The sequence below is a fragment of the Serinus canaria genome, chromosome Z (genome assembly GCF_022539315.1).
Source record: "Serinus canaria isolate serCan28SL12 chromosome Z, serCan2020, whole genome shotgun sequence".
Taxonomy (NCBI): domain Eukaryota; kingdom Metazoa; phylum Chordata; class Aves; order Passeriformes; family Fringillidae; genus Serinus; species Serinus canaria.
This window is the reverse complement of record NC_066343.1, coordinates 43,547,422-43,560,846: the sequence shown is the minus strand read 5'-3', so window position 1 is coordinate 43,560,846 and position 13,425 is coordinate 43,547,422. Positions and strand designations below refer to the sequence as shown.

Genomic DNA, 13,425 nt, shown 5'->3' with positions numbered 1-13,425 from the left:
AACTTTTCTAATATGGAAAAAAATAAGCAGAAAACCCAACAGCTACCTCTGTGATTTTGTATTCAGGACAGTAAAGGGGAAATTTAAGGAAGCATGATCATGAGCAAATCCAAGACTTTAAATAGGTAAACGAAATTAACTAAACGTAGCTCATGAAGTCATCAATCAGCATAAGAAAATTTTGACTGTTTGCTTGACTCAGGATTTCTGAGTGTTTTTGGGTAAAATTCTGTTAGCATTTTGTTCTATTGGATCTTCTCTCTAATGATTTTATGGCATTTAGACTAATTTTTAGTGATTTATGGTAGTTTAGTATAAAATACAAAGTGAATTCTGTATTAAATATATAAAAATGCTCAGACACTATTATCATGTAATTTCTGCTCTCCATATTTCTGATCACTTGAGCAGTTTGAATTAAAATTATCTCAAAATTAGAGTAGATACAGTGGTTAATTCCTGTTATTATGATTCAGAGATTTCCTTATACTGAAAGGCAGCAAGGCTGGTGAAGGGTCTAGAACACAAGTCCCATGAGGAGTGGCTGAAGGAGCTGGGGTTGTTTAGCCTGGATAAAAGGAGACTGAGGCTTGACCTTATCGCTCTCTATGACTGCCTGAAAGGAGGCTGTAGTCTGGTGGGGGTCAGTTTATTCTCACAGGCAGCCAGTGACAGGACAAGATGACGCAGGCTTAAGATGTGCCAAGAGAGGTGTAGATTGGACATTAGGAGGAATTTCTTCACAGAAAGAGTGACTGCAATGGGCTGCCCGAGGAGGTGGTGAAGTCACTGTCCCTGGGGGTGTTTAAGGAAAGACTGGATGTGGCATTTAGTGCCATGGACCATCTGACACAGTGGTGTTTGGTCATAGGTTGGACTTGATCTCAGAGGTTGTTTCCAGCCTACTTGATTCTGTGAAAGTAGTGTCATTTAGGCTGGAAGGACTACTGATTTAATGTCCTTTGAAATAATTAAAACAAATTTTTTTTTTTTTTTTTTTCCTGTTGTTTAGAGAGGTTTAGTCTGGCTTTGTGGCTTGTTTTTTGTGTTTGTTTTGTTTGTTTGCTTTCCCCTTGACTTACCAACATAAGCACAAGATTTTTTTAGATGTTAAAAATACTCTGAATCTGGCTTCTGTGTAGATTCTAATGCTTTTTGGAAGCCTGCAGCAGTTGTCCAAATCTGAAAAACATTTTTAATTTTAATTCTGTTTCTGCTTGAGAAGAACCAGTAGGTCATAAGTCTACACACATTGTAGCTCTTCAGGTGGCCTGGTAAGGCATTTTTGGGAGATGATGTCTCTTATTCTGAGGACATGAAACAAGTGCACTCTTTTTATAGTCTTTCCTACTGATACATAGTTAAGTATACTAAATGTGTAAGGGGATGGCATGAGTATAGGGGCTGTACTTTATTTTTTTACTTAGTAACCCAATTAATATGGTTCTTATCTTTTAACTTAATTATGAGCTGAAAGTTATTCTATTTTTAGCTCTTGTACTGAACAAAGACTTGGATACTGATGCAAAGTCATTTGAGTTACTAATTATCTGGTATGCTGTTCAGTTTTTGTGTTACCTTTCTTTAAAAATGAATGTAGTGCTCCATAATCCAGTTAGTTACTGTTTGCATGTAGAAGGGTCACTTCTGGTTTTGAAAAGAATGCTTACACTAGTAACCTAATTAGAGAAGGATTGTGATTTTTTCAAGTGTTTTAGAAACGTTTAGTTCCTCTTTTTGCACAAAGTTTTTTGGTAATTGTTTGATTTTGTTTGGAAATTCAAGAAACACATTCAGCCTTCTAAAAGCCGTGCACAACCTGTGAAAGACCGTTGAAATTTTTCTGCTTTTAAGAAAGATGAACTCTCTCTGGTGTAGTGCATTTTGCATAGGCTGATAATGGTCTTGAATTACAAGATCTTTTTGGCAATTTTGTTTTTAACATTTAGATTTGACATTAGAAAGAATTTCTTGTCAGGCACTGGAACAGGCTATTCAGGGAAGTGGGGGTGTTGCCATCCCTGGCAGTATTTGAAAGCTGTGTAGATGTGGCATGTAGGGATTAGTGTTGGATGTAGCAATGTTAGGTTACTGGTTGGATGCCTTGACCATAAATGTCTTTTCCAGTCTAAATGATTTTCTATTTCCAAAACACTAGTAGACATAGCTGCACTCTAATTATTTTTGCCTGTTGAATAGGCCTAACTGCCAATATGCTATAGGTTTAGCTTATTAGACTGTTTTATATTAGACTGTTTCAGTAGGTCTCATCCTAGTCTGGACTATGGTTCCTGTACACATATTGTCTTACTGGTCTTCATCTTTTGCTGGATTTGTTTTTTCTCCCCTAACATTTTTATATCATCCACACATGAGTTTAGATTGTGAAATAACTAATATTGGTGCTTCCAGTAATAAAATAATAAAATAGTATTGAAATAACAAGACACCAGTGAAAAGTAACAGCTAATGTGGAGTAGAAAATAAAAACGTTGGAAAGCTTTTAGCTGATACCTAGTTTTAACAAACTTTCTGAAGTCTGTTTGTAAACAACAGTGTTTCCTTGCTCACTTGAGTTTTCTTTCAGAAACTTCTATATACTGCAGGTTAGATGCCTGTATGTTAGAAGACTGCTTTACTGCATATTTTGAAATAAAGAGCTGCATGTGGTAAAACTTAATGTTAAGCAGGTATTCTAGGCTTAGTATTTAATAGAAATTGTGTCAGTAACAGTAACAGATGTAGCAAAAGGCAGCCTTGTTTGAATAATGTAATTTCTGCTGTCATATGTTACATTACATACTATTTTCATGTTGATTGTAGGTGTTTATTTTACTTCAGTATTCTGTATGGTTAAAACTTTGTTTATTCGAGAGAACCATTGGCTGTGTTTTCCTGGAACAGCGAGTAACTTGCAGGAAATTCTCACCTGATTAGGGCTTTCTTGGCAATTGTCTTTTGAATATGCTCAGGATAACCTTTTTTTGTCTGTAAAAGGCATTATACATGTAAAGTGTTTTTTCTTCTTTTTTTTTTTTCCTATTTCTAAGGCTGGTAAAGAATTTGTGTGGTCTCTCTGGGAACATCGCCAGGTATCAAAACCAGATCTTACTCAAGCTGTCAGCTTGGTTGTGGAAAGGTGAGTCTGAAGATTTACATGGTACTAAAACCAAAAAGCAACCAACCTCCCCTGCTAATAACATATTCTTTATCTTTCTAATTGAGAACTATGTAGGGTTCCAAAAATGTGTTGAAAAAGTTTAATTGTTTAATTTCATTAAGAGTGCCTAGGATACATTGCAATTTTTCTCTTTTTTTGGTGCAAGCTGAAACACACTTTAAAATCTGTTCTCACTGAAATTGCTGTGATGCAGTTCAATACCATTTTAAAATTATAAATGTCTTGCCATATTTTGTTTTCCTGTTGAAAGAGCAGGAGGAGGAAAATGGCTGGTAATTTTCCAGTGTCGTAAGCTATTGGGTAACTGTTATGTATAAATTATGTTTATCTGAATTCTTGAGGAAGTGAAAAGCTAAGACTTGGTAATAGAAGAGATAACTATCATAGGATCATATAATATGCTGCATTGGAAGAGGTTGTAATCATTGAGTCCTTGCACTGTACAGGATGCACCAAGAATCACATAATGTGCCTGAGAGCATTGTCCAAATGCTTTGTGGACTCTCTCAGGCTGGTGCTGAGACCACTTGCCTGGGGAGCCTATTCCAGTGTCAAACCCGCACTGGGGGAGGAACTTGTTCCTGACTGTAAGATCGTCTATCTTCATTAAAACAGACAACCAGGATCTTACTTCTGCACCTTATTCCTGTGAGGATAATAATGGTGATGATTTCTTCACAATACTTACTATTATCTGATTCCTATAAATGTTACTTAATTATCACACTATGCAGTTGATTGTTTTGGAATGCTAATATTTATGAATTCAGATTTTTTTTGTAGGCAAAAGATAAGGAGAATGTGAATGAGTTGATTGTCAGAATTGAAACAATTATCTTAGGGTGTCATGAGTTCCCTCCTTTAAAATGAAAAACGGGATTTTTCAAAAAAGAGAAAAAGAATGGATTTTAACTTTTTTTAATGGCATGCCAATTTTACTTGGGAAGCTTGTTATAGATTCATGAGAGGTCCCAGCTCCTTTGGGTTTCCATTGAGTGGTTAGATCTTAGAAGGCATGTTTTGTTGTTCACATCTTTCCTTCCTGGACTACTTCTGTCATGTTCTTCCACTTGTGAAAATACAGTATTCTTTAGCTAGGAGTGCATTTCACAGAATTATGGTTAGGGTTAGAAGGGACCTTGGCAGACCATCTAGTGCAGCCCCTCTGCCAAGGCAGAGTCACCTAGAGCAGGTTATACAGGTATGTGTCCAGGTGTGTTTTAAGTGTCTCCAGAGAGGAAGACTCCACAGACTGCTTGGGCAGTCTGCTCCAGTGCTCTGCCACCCTCAGCATAAAGAAGTTCTGCCTCATGTTGAGGCACCACTGAAACCAGTCTGGCTCCATCCTCTTGACACCCACCTTTGAGATATATGTATTGATGACATCCCATCTCTCTCACTATTTTTTATAGTGTTGTCCCCTGTTCTACCTTGCATAAAGCAATGAAAATTTTGGTCCAAAAATACAGTGTTGATCATGTAACTAGAGGTAATATTCTAAAGGATTCATATTCTGAGGAAGACAGTGATGGTGTAAGGACATGCAAGTTGTTTTAAAGAGAACTCTTATTGGGGTTCCCATACGGTCGCCATAGATGATATCAAGTAACTGCTGGCTTTGTACTGGGACACTTAACTGCACAGAGTAATAGCTTGGCTGTTTAGACAGTATACTATTTTTACTATTGTTTTCAGGTTTGATTTGGGAAATAATTTGAATATAGATAGATTGTAGACTGATACAGACGTTTGTAGCATTCTTCATTTATGTTGAAATACAAAATCATAATGATTTGTTTCCTAATAAAATTTGTTCATATTTTCATGAGGACATTGGTGGTAGAATTCATCTTCCTTCATAAAACATAAAATAATCAGAGAATTGCTTAAAGCATTTAAATACAGTATTTAATATATGTAAACATACATTGCATGTATGTAAGCACAATTATATTGAAAAATTTTAAAAGCTTTATTGTCCTAACCACATTTTATAGATAGCTGAACAATGTGGAAAATTGTAATTCTTTTACCTGAAGCTTTAGAAGGCAGAAGCAGGTGTTCAGGCTTATTAACATTCTTTATTTATGTTGCATATGAAAATAATCAGTGTGTTAGAATGAATTGAAGCATAGTGATGTTAGAAAGTATACTTTTAAATAATGGTCAACAAATGAATTATTTGGAGTTTTTGAATTGTGTGCCTACACAAGTCTCTCTTCTTTGTTTATTATTTTTCATGTTTAGGAATATTTTTATGCTTGATAGATGTCCCTTGCTTGAAATTTTGTGCTTATTTAGAACAGAAATTCGTAATTTGGTATATTATCCTTATTGTTACAATGAATTTGGTGCTCTTATATACCACCTTGATGCTCAAAAGCAGGATAATAGGCTCAAATTTTTGTATGTGTTTTGCTGGTGATTGCTGTGTGAAACCCTGCCAACATACTTCTGTTAATGTGCTTGTCTAGTTTTTTTATGTCCTCTACTCTTTAGAATTACAGTAATGCTTTAGAATATTTTTGAACTCAAGGCTATAGATGTATATCACAGCTTTTCCATGTTTCTCTGAATCATGAAATAAGGAAAGAAGAAATTGCTTCCACAGCATCTTTTTAGGTGTTATCATTACTCCTGAGAATCCTGGAATAGGTGTGGATAAAAACCCATTCAGTATATAGGAGTTTTATTAATCACAACTTTGAACTTTGGAGTTGCTTTGATTTGAGAGATGGAGAAGTAGTGTGTATTTTTCTCTTTAATTGATGTAGCTTCATCTCTTTTGCCTGAGAATGGTCTAATTGTCTGCAAATAGTTTCTAGCCCAGCTTTACCTGTGAAACTTCTACACAACCAAATTGCAGCCCCATAAATTCTATCCTAACTTTTTCTGTTATTACTCTCCATAATGATTTCCTTAGTAGCTTCAGGTTCATGACTGTACCTCTTCACACTCTCATCCTTTCAGAAAAGTTTCAGTCTTATTGCCTACCTTATAGGGGTAAATAATACAGGTTTTTATGCTACTATCAGTTTATCTTAGTTCCAGTACATTGATTGCCTTTAAAGGGAATCTGCTGGCTACCACTGCTGCTGTCCAGAAAAATTACAGGACAATAGATTTTTCTGGCTTTATTAATCTGGGAAAAAGACATGGATTTAAAGAGTTTAAAGGACGGGATGATCAAATAACTGTTATAAGCAAGATGATTCGTGAAGCGTGCCACTTGAGAGGATCTGTGCTGCTTGCAGCCCATTTTTGTATTATACCAAGTTTCAGATGAGCTGGAAATTGAAAATTTACACTAAAATCTGATAAAAAACATTTAAGTCTTACAGGTTTTTTTTTTTATGTCTCATCTATATTAGGAACAACAGAGACCCAGTCATATTCAAGTTCAGAACTTTTTCTATCTTACTCAAGCTTACTGTGAGATTCGGAGATAGAAACAAACAGAATGGGATGGATTTAATCCTTGTTTTGTTCTTGTGACATGGATACCACTAGTGTTTGCATTGCTTCATTTTTCAGTGGGCTTTTTCCACCAAAAATTCCATGACCAAGAAACTTCCATTCCCCGCCGAATCTTTGAGACTGCCTGAGGCCATATAAGCCAAATAAATAATGAAAGCAGACATAATCCAAGAAAGCACAGGCATGTGTACCCTCCTAGATCATATATATTTATATAAAGAATCAAATAATATAGTCCAGTATATTTCAGTCACTAAATTGATGAAAAAGATAGCTAGGCTTTTTTCATGAGGTTACTGTGGCAAGAATAAAAAGATGCAGGACAAATGTTCACTTAGAACCTTACACTTTGCACCGCAGATCTGTGATGAAGAAAAGAAGATACATATTAGGAGGAACTGAGTGGGCAATACTAGCTTTACAGTAAGGTAATTTGTATTTATAGCATTAGAAAATTACTTAAAGTAATTATACTATAAGTATATAATATACTTATAGTATAATTACTATAATTAATTTTATATAATTATACTTATAGTATCATTTTCGTATCAGGAAAATATAAAAGATATAATTTGGGGGACATAGGGGGAAATTACTAGTACTGTGCTGTTATTTGTCTGTTATTTTCAGTTGCTTTCATGGCCCCAAAATAGAAGTTCTCCTGCCCTAAAATTGTAAAAATGTAGCTTGTACTTTTTTACGGCTATGCTGCTGATTCCTGTAATACACCAATGATATTATACTTTTCAGCAGTCTTTGCAATTCTTGCTGGATAACTGTAACTATATTCCCAATTTAATATTCAGATATAAACAAAAAATTATCTTTACTGTGCAAATGAGAAATGCCTTTGGGATATGTAAAAGCCTCCAGGTATTTTAAACAAGCCATTGTAAAACTACTACTCGTGTTAGTATACTTTCCAGCTACTTTAAATACTATTGATCTCAGTATTATGTAAAGAGTATGCTATTTCTAGTTTGTTGCCTTTTGAAAGATTTTTTTTATGATTTAAAAAAAAAGTTGCTAGAAAATAGCTCTTATTAAGTAAATGTATGTGTAAACTGAAATGGAGTTGGGGTCTGATGAGAGTATGAAAGATTTTGAAATATTTTTGCAAACTTCAGAACTCTACTATAAGACTCTTCCTTCTTAGTACATGCAAGCTTGACAAGTCAACAGACTAATTTTCCTCTAGGGCTTCTAACTGACCCTTTTCCTTTCTTCTGGAAGGGGTATGTGGCAGGATCCATCAATGATCAAACTGTGGCAATGACAGAAGACTTGGTAGATGTACATGGAGATTGTATTATGTGAGCTGGTGTACTTACCTTTGGCAAGCTTGCCTTATGCAGAGATTTTTCCATATCTAGATTTGAAGTGTGTTGTGTATTGGAGGGCTTAACAAAGGCAGGGAATGGATTTATCATTTCAGGCTACTCTTAAGAAACAGTGGCAACCTGAATGTTACTGCCAGTGATTGAGAGTTTTGTTGCTGTTCTTCCTGAGGAGTTACATCTGTCTAAAGGTGAACAGATGGACAAAAATATGGGGGAAAAGCAAGAGATCAAAAATAACCAAAGAATTTTTGGAAAGGTAATTGCAGGAGCTTACGCTGTGGTTTGCAGCATCCTGTAAATAGCAAATTCTGGAAAAAACATAAACAGGTTGACTTAGATTCTTCACTGACTGCTGATATGCAGATTTACTGGAAATGGCAAGTACTTTTTATGTAAAAAGGGCAAGTGAATGTGCTGTATGAATGAACACTATAGATGCCTAAGTTAATTGAAAAATTAAAAATCTGTATCTCACATCCTTTTGAAGGGATGACAAACAGTGTGTTGAAGTTTTCTTAAAACACTCTTTTACAAATTTACAGGAAACACAATGACAGGAGGACAATAATGTAAACAAGATGTAAGCCATTACTGTTTTGTCACTCTGATTTTAAAATACAGTGGACTGTCCAGTTACTATCGCACAATATAGTGGACAGAATAATAGAGCATGAGAGTACAACCTTTCTGGCTAAGGTCAAATAATTGTGATTTTCTACAGTTAATGAAAGTTTAATATCCTGTTTCATTAAAAATTCTCAGAACGTTGAACATAAGTCAACATTCCATGGAGAAGAAGGTATTATGCAGTTTGCATGTGTGCATATCTGCATATCGGAGCACAAAATATTGACATGATAATTGCAGTCAAGCCTGATTGAACAGTGGCCTCTGGGAATTCAGCTGGTGTTGTACCAACTGGATGGCTGCTCAGGACACAGTTTGAAATGCAAGGTGCAAGTTAGCACTTTATTCAGCACAGGCAGGCATCATTTAAAAATCCTTGGGGGAAACCCTGGTGATGTGCAGATGTTAAAGCAGTCTGTTCTGAAGTGCTGATATTTTGAACACTGTAAAAGACTTGTGTATTTTAGATGAAAAATGTTTGCAAAATTATTGGGCAAAAATGTCACTATTTTTTGTAGTATTTTAGTGTAAAAATACATTTAGTATCTTATGTATGTTGCTTAAAATAAGACATCATTATATGCTTAAAATGAGAGTCTTATTCCTTAATAGATCATCTAATAAATTAAATCAATCAAGTTAGAGATGCAAGAAAATTTATGTTTCTGTAATGATGTCTTTTCATTTTGATGCATATCATGTAATATAGAACTGGCTCTATAGATAATTTACTAAGGAAACAATTTCATTTAACATTTGTAATTGCATCTGAAATTATTTTGTAAAGAAACAAAAATAGGTATGTATATTTTTTTATAAAAGTAACTACTGTTAGAAATGCAGTTAAAAAGTAACTACTGTTAGGAAAGTGCAAAATATGGTATTAATTTAAGATCTTTATTACTCCATGCTGTCTGAATCTTTAGAAGTACTAACTATAAGTATTAAAAGAAAAAAGTAATTATGTCTGTCAATTGTAGTTCATGAAGTATAAGGATCTTCTAGACTCTTAGATGAAATTAAACTCATGATTAAGTGAAAATGATTTAGCTTTTTTTTTTTTTAATCAATTCTTAGTGCATGGAAGATTAAAGCATAGGCTCTGTTTCTACTAACCAATGACTATGCAATCACAGGGATGTGACTGTATACAGTAATTACAATATTGGTGCCATATTTACCATAACATTGACAGTCTGTGCTCTACAACTTCACTTTCCACATGGCTGATTAATTATCTATTTAATACAAACAGAGAATGTGTGAATTATGGAAGTCTGTAAAATACTTGGAAATTAGAAGGCAGGGAGATTAGGTGATCAAATTAAAACTGCATCGCACCAACTGATATTTTATAGCCTTTCTAGTTCTGCAGCCCTTTGGAATCAATGAAATGTCTTTCAAAAGTCACAGTGTTTCTGGAAGCAGTTTATTGTAGTTAGAGATACACTGTTAAAATGCAGCCTTTACTGTTTTACCACACTGCCCAAAGTTTGCATTGTAATCCTAACTTTCTGTTAAACGACCAAATTTGTAGATATGACTTTGGTTTTGTGGTGTTTTTTTTTTTTGGTTTTTTTTTTTTTTTATGTTTGTTTGTTTGTTTTGGTATTTTTTGTTGTTGTTGTTGGATTTATTGTTTGTGGGTTTTTTGGTTGGTGGGTTTGTGTTTTTTGATTTTTTTTAATTCAACGATTTGTAAGACTGAGAGGATGTATTTCATGAGACATGTAAACAGCAAATTCAGTTTATTAATTAAATTTATTTTCATTTAATTGCTGTAAATGTAACATAATTATATGTGACTCCAAGTTACTTTTTCTTGACAAATGGTTAAGTGTTTGTTTGATTAAGACCTGTGGTACACAGTACAGGATACCTCTTTGCTCGTACTGCTTTTGCTGAAGATTTTAGGAAGGATGTTGTTTGGAAAACTGAACAGACTTCTGTTTTTTAAATATTAAGGTTTTTGCTGTTTTCATATCTCATTCATGGATAAATGTTTCCTCAAAGTCTAATGTTTCATTTTTGGCAAGCCATTAACATAGTGCCAAATATCAAGAACGTTGTCTTGTTGTATAATTGAGTAGAGCATAATACAGGAAAAAAATCATAACAGAGAAATATGTCAAGCTTAAGAATATTTTCTCTGTTTCTTCATTTTTGTGGGAAGCTGAATCTTGATAATCTTTGTAGCTAAATATGTCTGTGTTAAACATTTAAAATAGGTAGTACTCATGGGAAAACTGATTGGAGCTTAGAACTTGTACAAATTGACAGCCTCTCTTCACTCCATTTTTCATCCTAAAGAAGTCTGCAAATATTCTTAGCTCACATCATTATTGCTCATCAGTGATTCTAATTAGCTAAACAGGAGTTTGTCTCAGTCATTGATCATCATCAGCTTCTTGACAGTGCCTGAATTTTCCCCCCCCCATATTCCAATGGACTTTTAAAAATACATTTTAAATACAAAAAAGCTCAAGGAAAGAAGTTGTTCGAAGAGTTTTTTTCTGAATATTTGTTACCCTTTTAAAAAAGGAGAGATGATGACGACTGTGATTCCTATCAAGTCCCATTTTACGGTGTGACAGCAGATCCAAATATGGTATGTAAGTTCCAGTCTGAAATACTACCTTGATTGTCTTTGGGGAGCTATCCTGTAAGAGGCATGGGAAAATGTCCTATGCCATCAGAAGAAACTGCTGATAAAGTTGCATTTGAGGTTTCAGTTTATGCTTTAGGCTTCTGACAACTTCAAATGTGCACCTAACTTCTAATAATTAAAACATTTTTCTTTTTCTGGGGGTGGTTACATGTTAAACTATTTTTGGGGGCATTAGCAAGCCTGTGGTATCTAGAGGGCTTGAAAGAAAACATCATAAAGCAAAATAAATTAAATTTATTTAAACTTTTCCCACTCATGATGCTGATGATAGATCTGTTTTTATAAACTATGTTCTTTGATGTCTTTGTTTAAAGGAGTTAAACCAAGCATTGGATAGGTGGAAAATGCTGCATTTTACTGGAAATGTGCTGTGAACTGTTGGCTAGTATGTAGCTCTGTTACAGGCATATTTTTTGCTTTAGCAGTGATCTCTTTCTTTTTTTTCCTCTCCAGTCCCAAACTTTGTTCTGTGAACCCATGTTTTGAAACCACGTCCTAAAGTCAGAGGGCTCAATAGATTCTTCACTACCAATAATAAATCAGAATTAGCTGTGCATACTGTTTCTCACAGCTGTTTGTTCTTTTACCTGGCTCTTGGTTCACTTATTCACTTTCTCTGTTTTCTCCCTAAAATAAATTTTAAAAAAATTAACCACTCACAACTGTGAAGTTCCTTAGGGATACCTATCTAACTTTCCAGATTTTCAGATAATTTAATGCATTAGACAACAAGTTTAGTAATAATTTTCAAGTGATGATTGCATAGCTCAGTTAAGAAGCTATCTGATTATACGTTTTTTGTCTTGATTGAGTCTCACTTTATGAAAGTCTGACTTCAAGAGAGGAGATGGTGGTTAGAGTTGTGATGATGGTGGCATACCGTGGGTGGTACACTTAAAGTCAGGATACTTCTGAGAGCTGGAGACAATGTTATTCAGTACTTTATGGGGCTAGCCTGTGGCCAAAGTTATGATTTGTTCTGTGTCTGCACCTGACTCTTTCAAGTACTTTGTTACAAAGTACTTAGAATAATCAGGTGCAGACACAGAATGGATTTGTCAGGTGCAGACACTTTCCTTTTTGTCTTCTAAAGCTCTTAGGATTTTGAATCAGCTAGTGTGTGTCTAATCTTAAGGTGTCTAGCTGTAGTTAAGACCTAAGGAAACTTTGAATGGTATATTTCTTACAGTTCAGATTAATATAGGTCTGTCATTTCCTCAGGTAGATTGTGGTGTAGCATGCTTATGAAAGAGTGATAACCTTCCTCAGATATTTGCGGTTTGATTACTGCAGCTGTTGTCTTTGAGAAAGGGTAGTTGTTGATAACCATTTAGGATCCCACCACAAAGTAATTTAATATGAAGAAGCATTAATATTTCTAAACTGGATCAGTTTTTGTTTCATTTAAGTTGAACCTATCATGAACAGTGTGTCTTCTTCAAGAACATGCACAAACTTTTGGGTTAAGTGTTATACAAGTAAACTATTCCTCCATTTTTACAATTTTGCTTACTAGCTCCTGTTCTTTAAGTTTTATATACTTACCAGAAAGTCTTTTTCCGTGTTTTAAAATATGACTGAGAGTGTGACTTAAGTTACATGTTACTAGCAGGGTAAATTGGTTTCATAAATAATCTGTCATGCTTTGAAACCTGTTTGTTTTTTGGCTCTGGTGCTCTTTTTATTTTTTTTTTTTTTTGAAAGGACATCACAGTGTAACTTTTGGAATGCATGAAATAATTTCATATTTGCGTGAATTTCTGTGATCACAGTCTCCTGAGTTACGTTCTTGTAGGTTTTCAAAGATAAACACTGACAGCTATAGGTCGTCTATAGCTGCAAAAACAATTTGGCCTTGACAGACACTTACTCGACCAGCTGGCTTGTTAGCTCATTAAAGTAAACAAGTCCCCAAGTATGAAAATGATTGGCTGAATTCAGGCTCAAATGAGGGGACCCCAGCCAGTTCCTTTGAACTGAGGATCCACCCACATCATTGGCCAGTGAGCTGGGTGGAGTTGAAACCTTTGTCTGGTCAACTGTATGAGCCAGAAATTTGATGCCCCTATAAAAGGGGATGCCCTTCAATAAGTGCTGGCTGTTGCTGCATGAACAAGGAGTTTCATGTC

General features: G+C 34.8%; 1 protein-coding gene across 1 annotated transcript in view; it reads left to right on the top strand.

The window, feature by feature from the left end:
* Positions 1 to 13,425, top strand: part of CNTLN (centlein) — a 181,750-nt gene that overhangs the window by 15,234 nt on the left and 153,091 nt on the right. Inside the window, 1 exon segment of the mRNA XM_050987362.1 lies at positions 3,051 to 3,139. Within this exon segment, the coding sequence (XP_050843319.1) occupies positions 3,051 to 3,139 (89 nt within the window).